Source organism: Saccopteryx bilineata, chromosome 1 (genome assembly GCF_036850765.1).
Source record: "Saccopteryx bilineata isolate mSacBil1 chromosome 1, mSacBil1_pri_phased_curated, whole genome shotgun sequence".
NCBI classification, from domain to species: domain Eukaryota; kingdom Metazoa; phylum Chordata; class Mammalia; order Chiroptera; family Emballonuridae; genus Saccopteryx; species Saccopteryx bilineata.
In genome coordinates, this window is record NC_089490.1 from 155,122,565 (window position 1) to 155,142,320 (window position 19,756).

At 52.0% G+C, this 19,756-nt stretch overlaps 3 protein-coding genes across 4 annotated transcripts; all 3 read left to right on the forward strand.

The window, feature by feature from the left end:
* Positions 1–1,484: 1,484 nt before the first annotated feature.
* SMIM44 (small integral membrane protein 44) lies at positions 1,485–13,862 on the forward strand. The gene is made up of 3 exons (XM_066276556.1): positions 1,485–1,622; positions 13,213–13,423; positions 13,631–13,862. Exons 2-3 carry the CDS (start codon positions 13,222–13,224, stop codon positions 13,858–13,860), a joined length of 432 nt encoding a protein of 143 aa, XP_066132653.1. The 5' UTR covers positions 1,485–1,622; positions 13,213–13,221; the 3' UTR covers positions 13,861–13,862.
* On the forward strand, positions 1,486–7,933 carry DOHH (deoxyhypusine hydroxylase). 2 transcript variants are annotated; one of them, XM_066276523.1, is made up of 5 exons: positions 1,486–1,622; positions 5,061–5,379; positions 5,863–5,939; positions 6,496–6,736; positions 7,145–7,933. In XM_066276523.1, the coding sequence occupies exons 2-5, from the start codon at positions 5,106–5,108 to the stop codon at positions 7,462–7,464; spliced, it is 912 nt and encodes a 303-aa protein (XP_066132620.1). In that variant the 5' UTR covers positions 1,486–1,622; positions 5,061–5,105; the 3' UTR covers positions 7,465–7,933. The 2 variants fall into 2 exon arrangements, with proteins under 2 accessions (XP_066132620.1, XP_066132628.1); XM_066276531.1 differs by having other exon boundaries at positions 1,537–1,671.
* A 1,425-nt stretch (positions 13,863–15,287) lies between the features above and the next one.
* SMIM24 (small integral membrane protein 24) lies at positions 15,288–17,870 on the forward strand. The gene is made up of 4 exons (XM_066276544.1): positions 15,288–15,504; positions 15,778–15,889; positions 16,142–16,204; positions 16,837–17,870. The coding sequence occupies exons 1-4, from the start codon at positions 15,288–15,290 to the stop codon at positions 16,961–16,963; spliced, it is 519 nt and encodes a 172-aa protein (XP_066132641.1). The 3' UTR covers positions 16,964–17,870.
* The last annotated feature ends 1,886 nt before the right edge of the window (positions 17,871–19,756 follow it).

The window sequence follows — 19,756 nt, forward strand, 5'->3', positions numbered from 1 at the left end:
ACAATAGCCAAAAGGTGGGAACAATCTGTGTCTATCAATAGGTAAATAGATAAACAAAATGTGATCCACCGAGTACAATAGAATATTATTCAGCCTTGAAAAGGAAAGAAATTCTGTCAAATGTTACAGCGTGGATGAACCTTGTGGTCGTAACACTCAGTGAAATAAGCCAGTCTCAAAAGGACCCACTTTATGAGATCCCTAGATGTCATATTCATAGAGACACAACAATGGAGGTTAACAGAACCTGAGGTCACTGTGAATAATGTTGCTGTGGACATTGATGTACAATTTTTGGAGTCCCTGCTTTCATTTCTCTTGGGTGTATTCCTACGGTAGTTTTGAGGAACTACCATAGTGAGTTGACATAGTTGCTTAAAAACTCTTTTTTTCTTGTGTGGACATTATCCTGGTGAGAGCCAGTGGTGGCTTGGACCATCATGAGCATGGCAAAGATGAGTGAAGTGACTAAATTCTTACTCTGTTTTAGAAGTAGAGTCAAGAGGACTATGGAATGATGAGGTGGGGAGGTTAATGGTTAAAGATACTCTATCCCTCCAGTTACTTACATCAACATCCTTGTATTTATCCTTAACAGGATAAGACTCTTTGACCCAAATTTTGTATCCAATCCATCTGTGAATCCTGCTTGCTTCACCTTCAAAATTAACCCCAAATCCTACTGTGGTTGTTTTTTTTCACACACCAACTTGAATGATCCTCCTAATACCTAAGTCAGGGCATGTCGTTACTGATTATGACACTCCAAGTTATTCCGATGGTAAAGCCTGCAGACTGTCATGATCTCAGCACCGCCCATTCAGTAAATGAATCGTGTCTTTTAAAATTTTTATTATTAAAAAAGTTTTTACTTACTGATTTTAGAAAGGGAGGAAGGGAGAGAAGAGAAACATCCATTTGTTGTTCCACCTCATTTACGCCTTCATTGATGGATTCTTGCATGTGCCCTGACCAGGGATCAAACACGCACTCTTGGTGCATCAGGACGACCTTCCAAACAACCAGGCTACTCAATCAGGGCAAAGCGTGTATTTACTTACTTATAAAATATTTTATTTATTGATTTACAGAGGAGAGAGAAAAAGGCAGGGGAGAAGAAGGAACGACAAGTGTCAACTACCATGTATTTAAACCCCACAGTTCCCAGTCTCCCAAGAGTCCTTCGCCCGTAGGGAGCTGCGCATGCTCTGTCGCTAACCACCGCTCCCTCCACCCCCACCATCGGCACAAACCATTTTCACTTGTCGTACCGGGTGGAGAGTTCGCAGAGACTCTCTTCAGTGGAAAGAACAGGCACGCGCTCCCCCTTCGCTAAGGATTGCTCTTATAAGCCGCCTGGTGTGGGAGTGTGAGCTATGGGACCGGTGCCGACTAGCGCTTCAGAGCCTTCTTCCGCCGCGGAGCCTTTGACTACATCTCCCCTCCAGCGCTGCGTTGGTGCTGTCCATCCAGGTCGCGCGGGCGGCGAGATGGCGGCCCTTAGAGCACGTTACTATCTTTGCTGTCTGTGAAGGAGCAGCGGCGGCGGCTGCGGGAGCGGGCCAGGCGGGCTGGCTCTGCGTTTCTGGAGCTCGCTCGGGAGTCCGGCGGTAGGGAGCACGGTACGGAGCCCAGGCCCAGCGGGCGGACACGGGGAGACGCCTCGTTGAGGTGGGAAGTCCCGCTTTTGGGGTTCGTTGGCTGACGGGTTCAGGCTCCTCCTCCTGAGGGGTCTTGAGTCTCGGCAAGCTCTTTCACCCGAGTTCTGGGGAGCCTGTTTCCCGGGACCCCTTTACTGGGGACCCAGCACGTGTTGGGGGTGGTGGTGGGGGGTCTTATATCACACGACTCCTTTCTCCGGGTCCTGAGAGAACCAATTTGTGAAGGACCCGCGTAGACAGGTCTTGAGGCATCTGGTTCTTAGGAGTCTCTTCCAAAGAAAGGAATTTTGCGAGCAGCCCTTTGGGATTCCGTGTGGGGCGACCTCTCGGGGGGGGGGGGGGAGGAGGGAAGCCTCGTTACTTTTTTGTTGGGAATTTTTGGTATAGAGAGGTCTCTAAGAGGGCAGGGATTTCCAGGATCTAGGTCTCCTCTTTCTCCATCCCTTACTGATTTATCTTGTTTGACTCTGAGATCATAGGGGTGAGCGGACTCCCACATTCTCCCTTGGTTGAGGGCTGATTCCGTCAGCCCCCACTCCCACACTGTGGTCCTCTCTTCCCACTGAAAACTGGGCCTCAGGTGTGAGCTGCGGGCTTTCAGGTAGTAGGTGTACCCTTCCTAGTTCTGAGTACAAGGTGGGTGTGGGGCTCCGTGCAGAAATATTTAATACTAGCTTAGGTTTATTAAGTGCGCACTGGGTTGCCAGCACTTGTACTCTGAGCTCTGTAAGCGTAATTTCATTCACAGTAACTTTGTGAGGTCCTTGTGCCCCAATGGCCTGTTTTACAGATGCTAATGGATTTATACTGTATATAAAGTGTTTAGTACTGTGTCTGGTAGGCAGTAGATGTTCAGTTTATTTGACAAGTATTTATCAAGGGTCTGTCAGGAGTACTGGGTTCTATCTGTCCTTGATTTACTGTTGCTCACTCCTGGTTTCTGTGGATTCTGATAATCCTTTCAGGAGTCACCTCCTTTGATGGTCACCTGTACTCAAGCATCTGCACCTCCCTCATTAAACTGAGGTGGGCCCTGCTGGTGCTGTGGGAGCCAAAGGGCTGCTGGCATGCCAAAGCCTGCTGTCAGGTTTATGACATAGCCATCGGGTCCACGTTGGTTAAGAGGATAGGGAGGATTTTATTTTATTTCAACCATTCAAAGCCGTGTCTGGTTTTGAGCTTGACTCTGGAGCCCAACCACATGGATTTATAACTCTCCATGTTTCTTTTTTCTTTTTCTTTCCTTTTTTCTTCACAGAGACAGAGTCAGAGAGAAGGGCAGATAGGGAGATGAGAAACATCAATTCTTCGTCGGGGTTCCTTAGTTGTTCATTGATTGTGTTCTCATATGTGCCTTGATGAGTGGGGTGAGGGGGCTACAGCAGAGCGAGTGACCCCTTGCTCTAGCCAGAGAACTTGGGTTCAAGCCAGCGACCATGGGGTCATGTCTGTGATCCCACACTCAAGCCAGCGACCCTGTACTCAAGCCGGTGACCTTGGAGTTTCAAACCTGGGTCCTCCGCGTCCCAGTCCGACGCTCTATCCACTGCGCCACCACCTGGACAGGCGTATAACTCTCCATGTTTCTAAGCAAGTCACTAACCTCTCTGTGCTTTGTTTCCTTTCCTGTAAAATGGTGACAATCATAGTGCCTGTCTCGTCTGGTTATGGTGAGGATTCAACTAATTTATGACCATTAGGGCTTAGAAGAGGTGCTTGGCTTATAACACATGCTTTATAGATGTCAGCTGCTGTTACTGTTAGGATTATTGTTCTTATTGAGGACCTTTTTTTTGTGCTGGGACTATGGCAGTGACTAAGAGACTTGATCCCTACTTTTAGAGTTCTCCTATTCATGTGAGGGATCAGAAGGACGAAATCAGCTAAACTAGTAAATATACAATATGGGTCCTGGCTGGATGGCTTAGTAGGTGGAGTGTTGTCCCAAGCACTAAGGTCATGGGTTTGATCCCTGGTCAGGACACATGTGGAAAACAATGAGTGCATAACCCAAAATGGAATACCTAAGTAGAACAATGAGTTGATACTTCTCTCTCTCGTCAATGGAAAAACTTAAATAAAAATAAAGAAATAGCCCTGGCCGGTTGGCTCAGCGGTAGAGCGTCGGCCTAGCGTGCGGAGGACCCGGGTTTGATTCCCGGCCAGGGCACATAGGAGAAGCGCCCATTTGCTTCTCCACCCCTCCGCCGCGCCTTCCTCTCTGTCTCTCTCTTCCCCTCCCGCAGCCAGGGCTCCATTGGAGCAAAAGATGGCCCGGGCACTGGGGATGGCTCTGTGGCCTCTGCCCCAGGCGCTAGAGTGGCTCTGGTCGCAACATGGCGACACCCAGGAGGGTCGCAACATGGCGACGCCCAGGATGGGCAGAGCATCGCCCCCTGGTGGGCAGAGCGTCGCCCCCTGGTGGGCGTGCCGGGTGGATCCCGGTCGGGCGCATGCGGGAGTCTGTCTGACTGTCTCTCCCTGTTTCCAGCTTCAGAAAAATGAAAAAATAAAATAAAAAAATAAAAAAAAAATAAAGAAATACAGTATAGTAGCTAGTAGTGTAAATGCTTCAAAGAACGATAAAGCAGAATAAGGGAAAAGTGATGGAGGAGTAACATTGAAGACTATGACCATGGAAGGCTTTCCTGAAGAGATGACATTTGAGACTCAGTGAAGTGAGAGAGTAAGCATAGGGGCATTTTGGAAAGAGTGCTCTTGAGAGAGAGAGAACAGCTCATGCAAAGGCCCTGGGGCAAGACTGTGCCTGGTGTGTTGGAGAAACAGTGAGGAGGCCTGTTTGGTGGAATGGAGTTAGCGAGGGGAGAGAGGAAGTGAGGATGGGGAGGGGACAGGGGCAGGTCACATGGGACACTCAAGGTGTTTGGAATAATGAGGTATTATAGGAGGATTTTGTAAGTGGGTCACACAGTCAGTTTATATGCTAAAAGTATTCCTGTATCAGTTACCTGTGCTCTGTAACAAACTGCAAAGTGTTTCTTATGACTTACCCTTAGAAGTCGCACTGTCATTTCTTCCATATCTTATTGTGTACACAGGTCAGTCCTATTCATTGTGGGAGGGGGCCTCATAGGGCAGAGATACCAAGACATCATTGGAGGGTCTCTTGGGGACGAGCTACCACAGTTCCTCTGGCTGCTGTGTGAAGAGCAGACCAGCAGAGGTCATTGCTGATATATACAATAGACCAAAGGCCCAGAGTGGGAAAGCAACTTAGGGAGATCCACACAGTAAGTAGATGGGGCTAGAGCCGGATTTGCAACCTAGATACCCAGACTGGACAACAGGTAGAAAACCACTCACCAGGTTCTAAATTAAATGAACAAGTCAGTGAGCAGAAGAACACATCTTACCTGCCTTTTGGTTTTCTGTGGCAAGGTTGTTGTGCCTGAAAGGAGCTGTGGAAGGAAAAAGGTGTGCACCATGGTGACAGAGCAAGAGGTAGAGGACATTGGGAAGATGCTGGTGGACCCCCAGAAGCCACTGCAGGCCCGCTTCCGGGCGCTCTTCACACTGAGAGGGCTTGGTGGCCCGGGAGCCATTGCTTGGATCAGCCGGGCCTTTAGCGATGACTCTGCCCTGCTCAAGCACGAGCTGGCCTACTGCCTGGGCCAGATGCAGGACCGCCGGGCCATCCCTGTGCTGGTGGATGTATTACGTGACACCTGCCAGGAGCCCATGGTGCGCCATGAGGCAGGTGAGTGGTGAGGTGAGGGCATGCGCCCTTCTGCCTCTTGTGTCCACTCCACTCATACACAGTCCAAATTGGCTCAGCATACCTCTGTAAAGGGTGGGTAGTAAATATTTTCTGTCCCACTGGCCAGACAGGCTGTTGCTACAACTTAATTCTGCCATTGTAGCGTAAAGGCTACCATAAACCATAGTTAACAGGGTGTGGCCACATGCCAGTAAAACTTCGTGGATGCTGAGATTTGAATTTTATATAATTTTCACATGCTGTGGAACATTATCCCTTTGATTAAAACATTTTTTTTAAACTATAAAAACCATTTTATGTGCATATGAAAACAGGTGGTGGGCTATAGATTGTTAACTTATTTTATCTATTCATTTCATTCATTGGACAGATGTTTTTTGAGTGTCTGTTGTGAGCATCTCCTGAGGTGCCCATGTCCTTCCCACAAATCAATGTGAGCTCTCTCTGCCTGGTTCTTTTTAGGAGAGGCCTTGGGGGCCATTGGAGACCCAGAAGTTCTGGAGATCTTGAAGCAGTACTCCACTGACCCTGTTGTGGAGGTAACTTGGCTGGGCACTCTCCGTCTCTGCTCTTGCCTGGACCAGCCCCAGACCATAGTTCTGTTTGCCATGGTGACTACTTGGCCCACTGGAAGGAGGTGGCAGTCAGGATGGGTACAGGCTGCTATCCAGTCGGGCAAAACTGAACACTTCATTTCCATCAAAACCCACCTGGCTAAACCAGCCTGTCCTGGGCCATGAGCCACTGAGGAGCTGTATTCACCTCTTTTGCACCTCCACTATTCATCCCTGTCATGGCTTCTCATCACCTTTAGAATAAAATCTCAAGTCCTCACTGTAGCGCACAGGCTCTAAATAGTCTGTTCTGACCACCTGTAGGAAGGTGACCTGTGTGGCTAGGTCTCCCCTCACAGGTCCAGTGGTCCTACCTCAGGGCCTTTGCATTGGCTGTTTCTACCTGACTCCATCTCTCACTTGGTTCTGATAAGTTGCTCCCTAGCTCCCTTTTCCCAATTACTCCCAGAGGATGGGGAAGGGGGCCTGTTAGGGTTACCGCTATGTCCACAATGGCCACCTGCCACTTCTCTCTATGTAGGTGGCTGAGACGTGCCAGTTGGCCATCTGTCGGCTGGAGTGGCTACAGCAGCACAGCAGGGAGCCAGTGGCAGCAGGGCCCTACCTCTCAGTGGACCCAGCCCCGCCGGCCAAGGAGCATGATGTGGGGCAGCTGCGGGAAGTGCTGCTGGACGAGGCCCAGCCACTCTTCAGTAGATACCGAGCCATGTTTGCCTTGCGAGATGTTGGTGGTGAGGAGGCTGCCCTGGTGCTGGCCGAAGGTGAGGAGGGGCCCCAAGGTGAGGCTTAGTGGCTGTATCTCTGACATGGAACACGTTCCTTGTCCCAGGGAACGTGTACTCTGGGCCTACCCCCAACACTTCTCCATGGCTTTACACAAATGAACTCATCCTAGAGATGGTGGGCACTCCTATTACCCCCATTCTTCATGGGGTAACTGAGGCACAAGAGGCAAGGAGACTTTCCTGAGATCACACAGCGAGCTGGTCAGTTAGTAGAGTTTGGATTTGACCCTCAACAGCATGGCTCTAGTGTCCTTAACCTCTTCCTGTTATTTTTACTTGTTTCTGCCCCTTGGGTGGTTAGCCCCATATCCTCACATGTCCTCACCTTCCTTGATGGCACTGTCCAGCCAGTGACTCAACTGTTGCCGCCACTCCCTCCCACAGGCCTGCGCTGTGGCAGTGCTCTCTTTCGCCATGAGATCGGCTACGTTCTGGGCCAGCTGCAGCATGAGGCGGCTGTGCCCCAGCTGGCAGCGGCTCTGGCCCAAGGGACTGAGAACCCCATGGTGCGACATGAATGTGCTGAGGCCCTGGGAGCCATTGCTCGGCCACGCTGCCTGGCTGCCCTGCGGGCCCACATGGCTGACCCTGAGCGTGTGGTGCGGGAGAGCTGCGAGGTGGCCCTGGACATGTGTGAGTATGAGATGGGGCCGGCCTTCCAGTACGCCGATGGGCTGGAGCAGCTGCGATCGTCCCGCTCCTAGAGCCACTGCTACCTGGCCCAGGGCCTCTCCTCTACAGGACTCTGCATGTAAACTGAATTGGTGTGAATCGATCTTGCTTCCCTGGCTCCCTAACTTGTTCGCTTGGCCAGACCCCAGCCACTTTTGTATCTTGAGTCCCCCCAGGGCCAGGCTGAGGTCTCTGCTCTTCCCTTCCCCTACTGAGGGCTTAGCACAGGGTTGCAGTACACCAGGTGGGCTATCAGATTAGAGGCTCTGCAGGCGTGCAGGGGTGGGGCTCTGCCCTGGGGAGTTTGGGTGGCCCAGTTTCTTCAGGAATGAGGGGGTGAGGAAAAGGCACCGTGGAAAAACCTATATCCAGTGGGTCTGGGTAGGGTCTGGACCTCTAACTTCCCACACCAGTCCTTGGGTGGGCTGGGCCTCAGGCCAGGCCGGGACAAAGGCTCCAGGTCACTGCTTAAGTGGAATATTAAATTATTTTTGGCAAGAATTGACTCTGTGTTTGTTGGGGGCTACAGGGGTTAAGTTGGCTACTGTCAAGGAACATCTGAGTTGTGTGTATGGGAGAGGTGTGGTGCATTTGGAGAGCTCAGCTCTGCGATCTGTCCTGTACCAGACAGTTTGTGTTGTGACCAGTGCATGCCCGTGTCCCTGCTTCATCACCTATTCTGCAGAACATCGACGTAGTCAGCCCCTGCCAAAAGGGCTGGGGAAACAGCCCCCCAAGCCTGGTCCTCTGCAGACCCTTCTGTAGGCCTGAGGGAAGGGGTTTGCTGGTATGGCTAAGAGCTTGGGCTATGGACCCCTATCCCAGCTCCTGCCCCCACACCCCTGCTTCCAGGTATAGCCTTGAGCAACCCATTTACCACTCTGTAAAATGAACCTTACCAACAACCTAGTTTCACCTTTCTACTGACTTCTGTGAGTCAACAACAACCTGATGCAGGTGGAGGAGATTCCATGAGGGCATGGATACGACTATGACCCATTTTCCACAATGATTTCATTTCTGCTCACAACTCTTCTGACACCAAATGTGTGGGTTTTCCACAGCAGGCAATTTTCTGTTTCTTTGTGGATACTAGCTGGGTGTCCTGCAATTCAGTCCTGACATTACGACACGGAATTAGCACTGACCCCATGGGTCCAGAGCACAAGGCCTGCCCCACTTTAAACAGGTTCCAAACCTTGGCCTATACTTTTGGCCCACTAAGGTTCCTACACCACCCCCTCCTCATATTTGAGGATTTGCTAAAACAGCTCACAGAACTTAGGAAAGGGCCCTGGCCGGTTTGCTCAGCAGTAGAGCGTCAGCCCAGTGTGTGGAAGTCCTGGGTTTGATTCCCAGTCAGGGCACACAGGAGAAGCAACCATCTGCTTTACCCTTCCCTCTTTACTCTCTCCCCTTTCCCCTCCTGCAGCCATGGCTTGTTCGAGCAAAGTTGGCCCTGGGTGCTGAGGGTGGCACTATGACCTTGCCTCAGGTGCTAAAATATAGTAGCTCTTTTGCCAAGTAACCAAGCAAAGGCCCCAGATGGCAGAGCATCGCCTCATAGGGGGCTTGCCAGGTGAATCCTAGTTGGGACACATGCGGGAGTCTGTCTTTGCCCCTCAATAAAAAATAAAAATAAAAGGAAAGAAAAGAACTCAGGAAAGGACTTTACTTACCTACTTATTGTAAAGGACACAGATGAAGAGACAGGGCTAGGTCTAGAAGGGCCCCAAGAACAGGTCCCGTGGAACTGGGACATGCCATCTTCTTGGCACATGGAAGCTCCATGAGCCCCTTCATTTTGGGGTTTTATAGAGGGTCCATCACTTTGGCAACTTTTTAAAAAAATATTTTATTTATTGATTTTTTAGAGAGAGGGGAGAGAGAGAGAAAGGGGGGAGGAGCAGGAAGCATCAACTCCCATATGTGCCTTGACCAGGCAAGCCCAGGGTTTCGAACCGGCAACCTCAGTGTTTCAGGTTCACGCTTTATCCCACTGTGCCACCACAGGTCAGGCCACTTTGGCAACTTGATGAAATCACTGCTGGTGGGTGCAGTCAGGGTCGGGGATGGAGCTAAAAGTTCCTTATAGACCCTAGCTGATTTGCTCAGTGGATAGAGTATTGGCCCAGAGTATGGATGTCCTGGATTTGATCCCTGGCCAGGGCATACAGGAGAAGCAACCTTCTGCTTCTCTCCTCCCTCTTTTCCCTTCTCTCCCTCTTCCCCTCCCGCAACAGGGGCTGGATGGGTCAAGCATCTGTCTGGCACAGAGGATAACTCAGTTGGTCTGAGCATGTCAGCCTCAGGTGCTAAAAATAGCTCAGTGGGTTTGAGCATTGGCCCTAGACGGGACTTGTCAAATGGGTCCTGGTCAGGGCGCATGGGGTAATCTGTCTTTCTAGCTCCCCTCCTCCCACTTAAAAGTTCCCTTTCACATGTGGTTGGTTTTCCCAGCCCCAGCGCATACTCATTAGCCTTGCTCAGGCATAGTGGGAGGGGCGAATTAAGCACAAAGGGGTGGCCCTGGTCGATTGGCTCAGCAGTAGAGTGTCGGCCTGGTGTGTGGAAGTCCCGGGTTCAATTCCTGGCCAAGGCACACAGGAAAAGTGCCCATCTGCTTCTCCACCCTTCCCCCGTCTCCTTTCTGTTTCTCCCCCTCCCATAGCCAAGGCTCCATTGGAGCAAAGTTGGCCTGGGCACTAACTGAGGATGGCTCCATGGCCTCTGCCTCAGGGGCTAGAATGGCTCAGGTTGCAACAGAGCAACGCCCCAGATGGGCAGAGCATCGCCCCCTGGTGGGCATGCCGGGCGGATCCCGGTTGGGTACATGCGGGAGTCTGTCTGCCTCCCCCTGCTTCTCACTTCGGAAAAAATACAAAAAAAAAAAAAAAAAAAAAAAAGCACAAAGGGGCCTGTCCAGGTGGTGGCATAGTGGATAGGCCTTATTTGATAGGGTGTTGGACTGGGACATGGAAGACTCAGGTTTGACACCCTGAGGTCACCGGCTGAGTGTGGGCTTATCAGCTTGAGCACAGGGTCGCTGGCTTGAGCCCAAGGTCGCTGGCTTCAGCAAGGGGTCACTCGCTCTGCTGTAGCCCCCTGTCAAGGCACATATGAGAAATCAATCCATGAACAACTAAGGTGCCGCAATGAAGAATTGATGCTTCTCGTCTCTCTCCCTTCTTGTCTGTCCCTAGCTGACTATCTCTGTAAAAAAAAAAAGGAAGCACAAAGGGGTCTTCTCACTCTCATCCCTTTGAAAATGATAGTTTCAGGAGCTCAGTTCCAGGAAACCTTGACAAAAATTAAATATACATTTATTATCTCAGTGTCACGGGTATCCCCTCTTCTTGGGAACTCCTCAGGGATCCTGCATTTGCCCAGCTTCCCTCTGCCCTCCAGGATCCTCAGTTCACCTTACCGCTCCCTCATTGCTTAGGGCTGGGCCCAGGACATCTTCCCTCTGCAGGCCACACTCTCTAGGCGACCTGGTGCATAGTTTGTAGGGAATCTAACCTCATCTGTGCTGAGTCCTGTCTCTAGTTGGGGATCCCCTGAGCTCTATGCACTTTTATATTGGTGAGGCACTCCCAAACCCAGTATGTCCTTACATTTCCTTGTATTACCTCTGAAGTTTCTCCTTTTACAGGAAATGAAAGCTCCATCATTTTAGGTGCTCAGCCTAAAAACATTCTGGTGTGACCAGTTTAAAACCTATTTCCCGATCTGCCCACTTCTTTTCCTCTCTTCTACCTTCACCCAGGTCCAGCCCCATCATGGCCAACCTGGATGATGAGCTCAGTTCTCTCAGCCCTGATCCCCCTACAGTCCGCCCTCTCCTCAGCATCCACCAGAGGACGCCATTGAGCACCTGAGTCAGGTTCCTTTTCTGTCCACAGTCCTTGCAGGCCTCCCACCTCTCTCTGGGGAAAAACCCAAGTCCCCGTTGAGGCCCACAATGCCTTGCACAACATGCCCCATTCCCTCCCTACCTTCACCTCTTCTCTCTCTCCTTGTTCATTCTGCTCCAGCCACAGGGGCCTCTTCACTGTTTCTCCAACATGCCATGCACAGTCTGGCCTCAGGACTTTTGCACAGACTGTTCTCTGCCTGGAACCTCTTCCTCCTGGAACTCCCATGGCTAGTTCCCTTCCTCCTTTATAGGCCTCTGCTCAAATGTTATAGTATAGCTTCGGCTACCTTCTTTATTTTCTTCTTCTTCTTCTTCTTCTTTTTTTTTTTTTTTTTAGTATTACTCAGTAATGAGCTCTTTATTTTTAATTTTTTTAATTTTATTTATTTTAATTTTTTATTTTTTTTGTATTTTTCTGAAGCTGGAAACGGGGAGAGACAGTCAGACAGACTCCCGCATGCGCCCGACCGGGATCCACCCGGCACGCCCACCAGGGGCGACGCTCTGCCCACCAGGGGGGGTCGCTCTGCTGTGACCAGAGCCACTCTAGCGCCTGGGGCAGAGGCCAAGGAGCCATCCCCAGTGCCCGGACTATCTTTGCTCCAATGGAGCCTTGGCTGCGGGAGGGGAAGAGAGAGACAGAGAGGAAGGAGGGGGAGGGGTGGAGAAGCAGATGGGCGCTTCTCCTATGTGCCCTGGCCGGGAATCGAACCCAGGTCCCTCGCACGGCAGGCCGATGCTCTACTGCTGAGCCAACCGGCCAGGGCAATTTTTTTTAAAAATTTTATTTATTCATTTTTATTTATTTATTTATTTATTTATTTATTTATTCATTTTAGAAAGGAGAGAGAGAGGGAGAGAGAGGAGAGAGACAGAGAGAGAAGAGGGGGAGGAGCAGGAAGCATCAACTCCCATATGTACCTTGACCAGGCAAGCCCAGGGTTTCGAACCGGCGACCTCAGCATTTCCAGGTCCATGCTTTATCCACTGCACCACCACAGGTCAGGCTATTTATTCATTTTTAGAGAGGAGAGAGAGAGGGAGAGAGACAGAGAGAGAGAAGAGGGAGGAGCCGGAAGCATCAACTCCTATATGTGCCTTGACCAGGCAAGCCCAGGGTTTCGAACCGGCAACCTCAGCATTTCCAGGTCGACGCTTTATCCACTGTGCCACCACAGGTCTCTTCCTTTTTTCTTTTAAGTGAGAGGAGAGGGCATAGAGAGACAGACTCCTGCATGCACCCTGACCAGGATCCACCTGGCAACCCCTGTCTGGGATGATGCCCTGCCCATCTGGGGCCATGATCACAACTGAGCTATTTTTAGCACCTGAGGTAGAGGCTCCACAAAGCCATCCTCTGCCCGGGGCTGATGTGCTCAAACCAATTGAGCCATGGTTGCGGGAGGGGAAGACAGAGAAACGGGAGGGGTGGAGAAGCAGATGGGCACCTCTCCTGTGTGCCCTGGCTGGGAATCGAACCCAGGACCTCCACACACCAGGCCAACAGTCTACCGCTGAGCTAACCGGCCAGGGCTCATTTTCTAACACAATACATCATTTACTCTAAGGTTATGTTTTTCTCAGTCCATTTCTCCACTTTGAATGTCAGCTGCATGAGGGCAGGGGTTGTCCCAGGAGATGGAACAGCCCATGCAAAGGCCCTGAGGTGGAGATGTCAGGGTAGCAGCAGTCGTGGCTGAAGCCAAGCAAGGGCGGGGGTGGGGGGGAGGCAGTGGGCGGAAGTGATTTGCAATGTGATTCATCTAGGCAGATGGTGGCTGTAGCAAAGCCCCAATCTTCTTACCCAAAGCCCCTTAATAGTTCCGCTGCACGGGTCACCTCTGGGCCTCTTCTGCTCCAGGTGGCCACCATGCCGGGACTGGTAGATGAGGAGAGGGCTGAGAGCTGGAGCCAGACTCCGCAACTGTTTGAAGAGTACCGACCACCACCTCTGGACGCCATCCTCTTGCCCAGGTACGTGTTGTACCTGCTGCTGGCTGTGTTCCTGGTGGTGGCCGTGGCCTATGCCATTGTTGGGCATCTCATCAAGGACCTCGCCCACGACTTGGCTGGTGAGCTCAAACCCACCATGAGCCTGGCTTAGGCTAGTGCTGGGTCACTGGGGGGAGGGGGTCCAAAGACCTCTCCCAGTGAGGGAGTGTAGGAGGGTAGGAGGGTGGGTAGGGGACTTAGGGATGCTTAGGGCCTCCATGGGTTCCATGCAGGGAGTGGAGGGTGGGAAGGGCCTGGGGAGGCTACTTACCAGCTTCCTGCCACAGACTGGGCCTTTGGCCCAAAGCCAGACCAGGAGGACACCCCCCGGCCGCTGCGCCCAAGCCTGGAGGGTGAGGATCTGGAGGAGCTAGACCTGCAGCTTGCCCTGGCCTGGCGAGGTGATGAGGACACTGGTGGGAGTGGCGAAGGGGCAGCCCCCACCCAGGTCCCCCACCGCCCCTCCATCGCCTTCAAGGAACCACCCATCCGAAGTTCCTTCTGGAGGCTGGACTGAGCCCGGCGCTGCCCTCGGACCCAAGGCCTGGATGCCAACCCCTTTCGTGTTGTACAGACTGAACTTGTGCTCACCAAAGCCCTTTCTCCACTGCTCTGCCCTATGTTGGCAAAGAACATGCTCTTTCTTGGCTGCCAGGTTCTGGTGGTTGGACACTGAGTATTTTTCTACACTCCTGCTCCCTCAAACTTCCAGAATCTAACCCCGCCCAGCCTCTGCCAAGTGGTCGGCAATCTGTAAACCAAGAACGCCAAGACTTTAAAAAAAATAATAATAATAGTAGCCAGCCCTTAGCTAGTACTTAGTATGTGCTGTTGTGCTAAACAAGCCCTTTTTGTGTATTATCTCATTTAATCTTTTGAGTGGGACTCAGTGCCCCCATTTAACAAATGGGGAAATGGAGGCATACAGCCCAGAAATGACTTGGTTGGGGTTTGGCCCCCACTGGCTCTGCTGGGCACCCCCATCTCCTAATCTTCTCCACCCCCACCACCCACTCCCCACCTCATTCCCAGCTCTGCTGCTCTGCCACTGGACCGGTCTCTGGGTGTCCTGGCCCCCCAATTAGCCTGAGAACCCCTAGAGGACAGTGCCTGTAGCTTCCTTCCCTTCCGAGCTTCATGGGACAGGGCATACAGTAGGAGCTTCATAGATGCCTGCTGGCTGGTGAAGTGGACCTGTCCTAGGGCTGGGTTTCCTCAGTAATGTCACGTGAGTGGTCCATCTGTGAAGTGGTTATAGTCAGACTTCACGAGAGGAAGAGACTCTGGGTATAGAGTGGCAGTCCATAAATGCATGTGCAAGAGACCCTGTGGCAATCTCACTGGCCTGGAGAAGTGCCAGTCCCCCACACCCCTAGCCTTTCTGCCTAGGCTGTGGCTGTCCCGTGGCAGCTGGGGTGAGGTCCTCCTTCACCCAGGCAGGGCCCCTTATCTAATCAACCCGGGGACCAAGAGAACCTGGGGCCTGAGTCATCAGCTGCCCAGTGTGCTCCGTTTTTTGACCACATAGGAGCAGCTGGTTTGGTGGTGGCTGGTGGGCACATTGCCCATCCCTTCCAGTTTAGGTGCTCAGTCTATCAGTGACTGTGGGTCCCAGGGGTTAGGGAGCCAGGATGATGCAGCATAAACAGGTGGTGTAGTCAAATCCCAGCTCTGGCTATTTCTACACAAACTCAGAACTCCTGGTTTCACTGAGCTTCTGTAAAATGGAGGCAGCAAATGTTGCGGGGTGTTTAGAGAAGGAAACAACATGACACATAAAAGTGCAGGAAAGAAGATCAGGGCCATCTTGGCCTCTCCTCTGTGGTCGGGAGCCTGGGGGACCTCAGGGCTGGCGGTCCGGGGAGGGCACAGGGCGCAGGTACCAGACGTCCCGGGTTAATTGTTACACCAGGTCCAGAGTCTGCCCTCCTGGGGGAGGTGGCGATGCCAACCAGGTGGGGTGAAGGGAGGGCCTGTCCCTGCCCCAGGCCCTCCTTATCAAGGGCTTATCAAGGGCTGGGCAGGGCCTCGCCCCGCCAAAGAGGACTGTGCTCGCCTGAACTGCGCACTCCAGCTGCTGGCTCCCCCGCGGCCATGGAGACCCTGGAGACCCTTCTCGTGCTCAGTGCTCTGCTTCTCTCGCCTGCTGAAGCTCAGCAGGGTAGGGGTCCCACTTCTGGGGTGGGGAGGGGTTGCGGGGATGAGCTCACCATATCCCCTGAGGAGAGGGGTCCAAGCAGAAGACGAAAGGGACCAGGCCCCTCCCTAGGCTGGGTCCCTCGTCCCCTTCCCTAAAACCCTTCTCTGACACCCAGCCCCTGTCCAAGACTCCATTCCATCTGTCAAGAAACCCTGGGTCCCTTCTCCCTCTCACTTTGGTGGGGGCCCTAACATCCTCCATCTCTGAGTCCCATCTCCCCCCACCTTCCAACAGCCACAGAACGTCGCCTGAAGCCGTGGCTGAGGGGCCTGGCTGCCGTTGTGGGATTCCTGTTCATAGTCTTCCTCCTCTTGCTGGCCAACCGCATCTGGTGTTCTAAAGGGAGGTGGGAGACCATCACCCCCACCCCCACAGTGCTGGGCACCCCCTCCCACTTTCTGACTTACTCTGGTCCCATTCCCCTTCTCCCATTTCCCTGCTGTTAGATCCCCATCCCACAGACCAGGATAGCCATGCATCCCACCCCTCCTTGCTTCCTGGAGTTCACAATCCCCAACCCTGGGAAGACTTGAATGAGGCTATCCCCACTTCCTGTCTTTAACCCACCCTCACACCCCCATCTCCATCTCTCCTACAGGGCTGAGGACGAGGAATCTATGTTCAGAATGGAGACCAACCTATACCAGGACATGGACCTGAGGTACTGCCTGTGTGAGTGTGTATAGGTGTGTGTAGATGTGTGTGTGTGTGGAGGAAGGTCAGGATGTCTGTGTGAGTCCCAACCTGGGGAAAATGGGTGTGCACAAATGACCTCTTTATGTTCTTGAATACCTCAAGCACTTTCCTGCCCCAGGGCCTTTGCACTTATTGTGGGCTCTGGTTGGAACCCTGTTCCCCATATCTTTCTGGCTGGCTCCTTCTCCTTCAGTACCTGCTTAGATCTTTTCTCCTCACAGAAGCCCATTCTGACCACCAGACTTCCTGATACTGTGTCCCACAGCCATGAGGTCAGGACTTAGGGGGCAAAGGCTTGGGGACAGGAGTACAGGAGTCTGGCTGAAAGATTCTCAGCTGAGCCCAAGATGTGCCATCCATCCATCTATCCATCCATCCATCCTCTATTCATTCACCTGTTCCTCCATGGGACAACTGGGATTTAGTTTCTGCCTTTGTAAACTGGGAACGAGAAAGTTGCCTCATTAGGGTTGTTTTGAGGATTCAATGAAGACAGTTTCTGTAAAATACTCATCACAAGGCTTGGCACAGGTAAATGTCCACTAAATGGGAGGACTCTGTTTCTTACTGTGGTCTGGGGCCTTTGTGTCTCTATAGTAAAGAAGGCAAGAGGGAGAAGAAGGAGAAAAAGGCCAAGAAGGAAGGAGAGAGCAACCTGGGACTGGAACTGGAGGAGAAAGAGGAGCTCAGAGACCAGGAGAAAACCAAAATCACAGCCATGTGAAGATTGTTTGCTCACTTACTCCAGGCAGACCCCCAGAGATACCCCTTCCACACCCTATAACCAATGACCTGGACCTGAAACCACCAAAATAGCTCCACCTGAAGTGGGACTACAGTGCCCAAAAAAGGGGCTTGGGACCCGCCTCACCCCCTTCAGGAGGGCTCTTTGCACCTTCCATGGGCTCTGTGCACCTCCTTCTGGATTTGTCCTGCCTGGTGATTCTTTTTGCACTTGGTTATGAAGAACCCTCAATTCTCCTGAATCTCATGGCTCCTGCTGCCTCTACCCACTGATTTCTTTTCCATCTGTCTGATGTCTTTTGGTCAGAACCTCCTCCTTTAAGTCCAATACGGGCCAGGAGCTGCTTCTTAGGGACCTGTATTAAAGAATTGATCAGAGCCCTTCAGAAAGGTTCCTGTTGTTTCATGGGACTAGTTCCCCCCTGGGAGAGGAAGCTTTTGGTTTTACAGGCAGTGCCCGGCAGGTATGGAAGATCATGCTGTGCAGACGCCCTGGGCTGAGTAAATGCTGCCCTGAGCCCTGTACTTTGAGCCCCCAGGGCTGTTTCCTGGGAGATTCTTGCTCCCTCCTCCCCCATGTTTTGGGTAACTGTAACTAGGTTTTTGAGAACTGGACCTTGCATTTTCTTGGGGTGACACTAGTATTTTCTCCTCTGGGTTTCCAGCCTTCCCCTTCTCACTTTCTCTGGGCTATGGGCATTAACTATTTCTTCATAGTTAAATATTCTTCAGTGAGGACTTTGACAATGCATGGCATTTGGAGCTCCACTCTGAGGCCTATTCCTGGGGTGGTAAAATCCAGCCCAGACGGCTTCTAAGAACATTTCCAGTATCACCCACCAAGTAGGAAGGAAAACCATAAATAAATGAATGAAATAAACTCCCTACTAGACGCCTGACATCGTCTTCCTTTCTAAGTCTCTGTCACTACCTAATGAGCCCCATTTTCCAGTTGAAATTCTGAGGCTTAGAAAGAGGGAAGACACTGGGGCACGTCTCCATGGCTGTTGTTGGCAGAGCCAGGACAGAAGCTCAGGCTGCCCAAAATGTGGGCGCATTTGCAGGCTGTGGCTAAGGTCAAATTTGGAGGAGGGTGGTGGTGGGGATTGGATGGGGGGCTATTCTTTCCTCACTGTGGCTCCTACCTGGAAGAACTGTGTTCCTCTGCAGTGCTGTGTGGCCCCAGGGGAGGTGGCTTGACCTCTCTGAGCCTCAAGTCAGCTCTTCTGCAACATGACGACAAGAATTCTGACCATCAGACCCTAAGGCTTGTTGGAGATACTGGGGCTTATAGGCCACTGCAAGGCCTAGCACATAGTAGGTTCCCAGGAAATGAATTTCCTGAGCTCCCCCCTTCTATGGCTCTGGCTGTGGGGAGTGAACGGGTCAGGGTGAACTCCAGGGTGCCACTGGGATGGTTGGGACCCTGGACCTCTCCCCAGGGAGCCCAGAACCAAGGGGAGGGAGCCCCATCTCTTACTCCCTGCAGCACCAGCCACACCCTGCACTTTCTCCTTTGGCCAGGGCTGCACTCCAGAACCTGCTGGACAGGGGTAAGAACAGACAGACCAGGATGGACAGATTCTAGACGACCCCCAGCAACTCTCCCTTAGGGTAGCTCTGATCCCACAGCAGGTTTAGGCCCAACTCTGTAAGGCCTTGGAGGACAGGTAGGGGGAGGGAGAGGGGGAGAGCTCCAACCCTGGCAGCCAGGCAACTGACCCTGTGCTGCTTCTGCCCTCAGTGGCCCAGAGGAAGCCATGGCTGATGGGGCTGGGGGACGCACTAGCCTTTTCTTCCCCATCTTTGTCCTCATCGTGGTCTATGTGATTTGGTGCAGCCACTTTCAGGACAGGTGGGCACGATCCGCTGAGCCCCACCTCTTTCACCCTCTCCCCTCTGAGCCCCAGCCCTTTCAGTTTCCTCAGAGGAGGCAGAACAGGGCCCCGGGGGTAATTAGTTCTTTGATTCAGAATCTATGCGAGCCTCACATTACCTTGCTGACTTCCCTCCTGACTACCTACCTGCCAAACAAGGTGGCTTCCGCATGGTGAACCCTGTCCCTGATGTGCTTCTGTGAGGATCTGTGATGACTTTATAACCTCCCCTCTTACCCCCATTCACTTATGCATCAACCTGTTCACATCCTTATCCATCTATTTATCATCCACTCATCCAATCCTCCCTCCTTCCAGCCATCCATTATCCCTCCCTCCTTCCTTCTTCCCTTTCATATGATACATTCCTCTGTCTGTCCATCCATCTGACCATCCATCCATCATCCATCCACTCACCATTCACCTGTCTTCCTACCACCTGTCCACACATCCATCTGTTCATCCATCTACTCACCCACTCATCTACTCATTTACCTATGCATCCATCAATTGGTCCATCCCTTCATGTCTTTGCCCATCCACTCGCACACAGTTTTGAAATCCAGGAAGCCAGAGGGACCAGATTTAGGTTCACGTAGCAGCTGGGGTGTGGGGATGCACATCATCATCACCCCACTCTTCTTGTCTTGTACTCCTGGTGGAGGCTCCATGGAGAAAGAGTTGGAGTCCCAGCTTCCTTATTATGTAGTCCCAGGTAAGTAACTTAATCTCTCTGTGCCTAAGTGTCCTGCCCCATAAAAGGGGAGGGAAATGACGAGATCCTTCCCAAGTCTTCATGAGAATTAAATGAAACAATGTCTACAAAACTGAGCACAGAACCCAGAACCCAAAACCCAAAAGGCAGCTAATAAAGGTTAGCTTGTCATTATATCAGA

Bases quoted from the DNA above. Each gene is read 5' to 3' on its own strand.
- DOHH (XM_066276523.1), top strand. From the start codon at position 5,106: ATGGTGACAGAGCAAGAGGTAGAGGACATTGGGAAGATGCTGGTGGAC. The intron at 5,940-6,495 runs GTAACTTGGCTG...CTCTCTATGTAG, and splicing joins CCACTGACCCTGTTGTGGAG to GTGGCTGAGACGTGCCAGTT. The intron at 6,737-7,144 runs GTGAGGAGGGGC...TCCCTCCCACAG, and splicing joins TGCCCTGGTGCTGGCCGAAG to GCCTGCGCTGTGGCAGTGCT.
- SMIM44 (XM_066276556.1), top strand. From the start codon at position 13,222: ATGCCGGGACTGGTAGATGAGGAGAGGGCTGAGAGCTGGAGCCAGACT. The intron at 13,424-13,630 runs GTGAGCTCAAAC...TTCCTGCCACAG, and splicing joins CCTCGCCCACGACTTGGCTG to ACTGGGCCTTTGGCCCAAAG.
- SMIM24 (XM_066276544.1), top strand. From the start codon at position 15,288: ATGCCAACCAGGTGGGGTGAAGGGAGGGCCTGTCCCTGCCCCAGGCCC. The intron at 15,890-16,141 runs GTGGGAGACCAT...TCTCTCCTACAG, and splicing joins ATCTGGTGTTCTAAAGGGAG to GGCTGAGGACGAGGAATCTA. The intron at 16,205-16,836 runs GTACTGCCTGTG...GTGTCTCTATAG, and splicing joins TACCAGGACATGGACCTGAG to TAAAGAAGGCAAGAGGGAGA.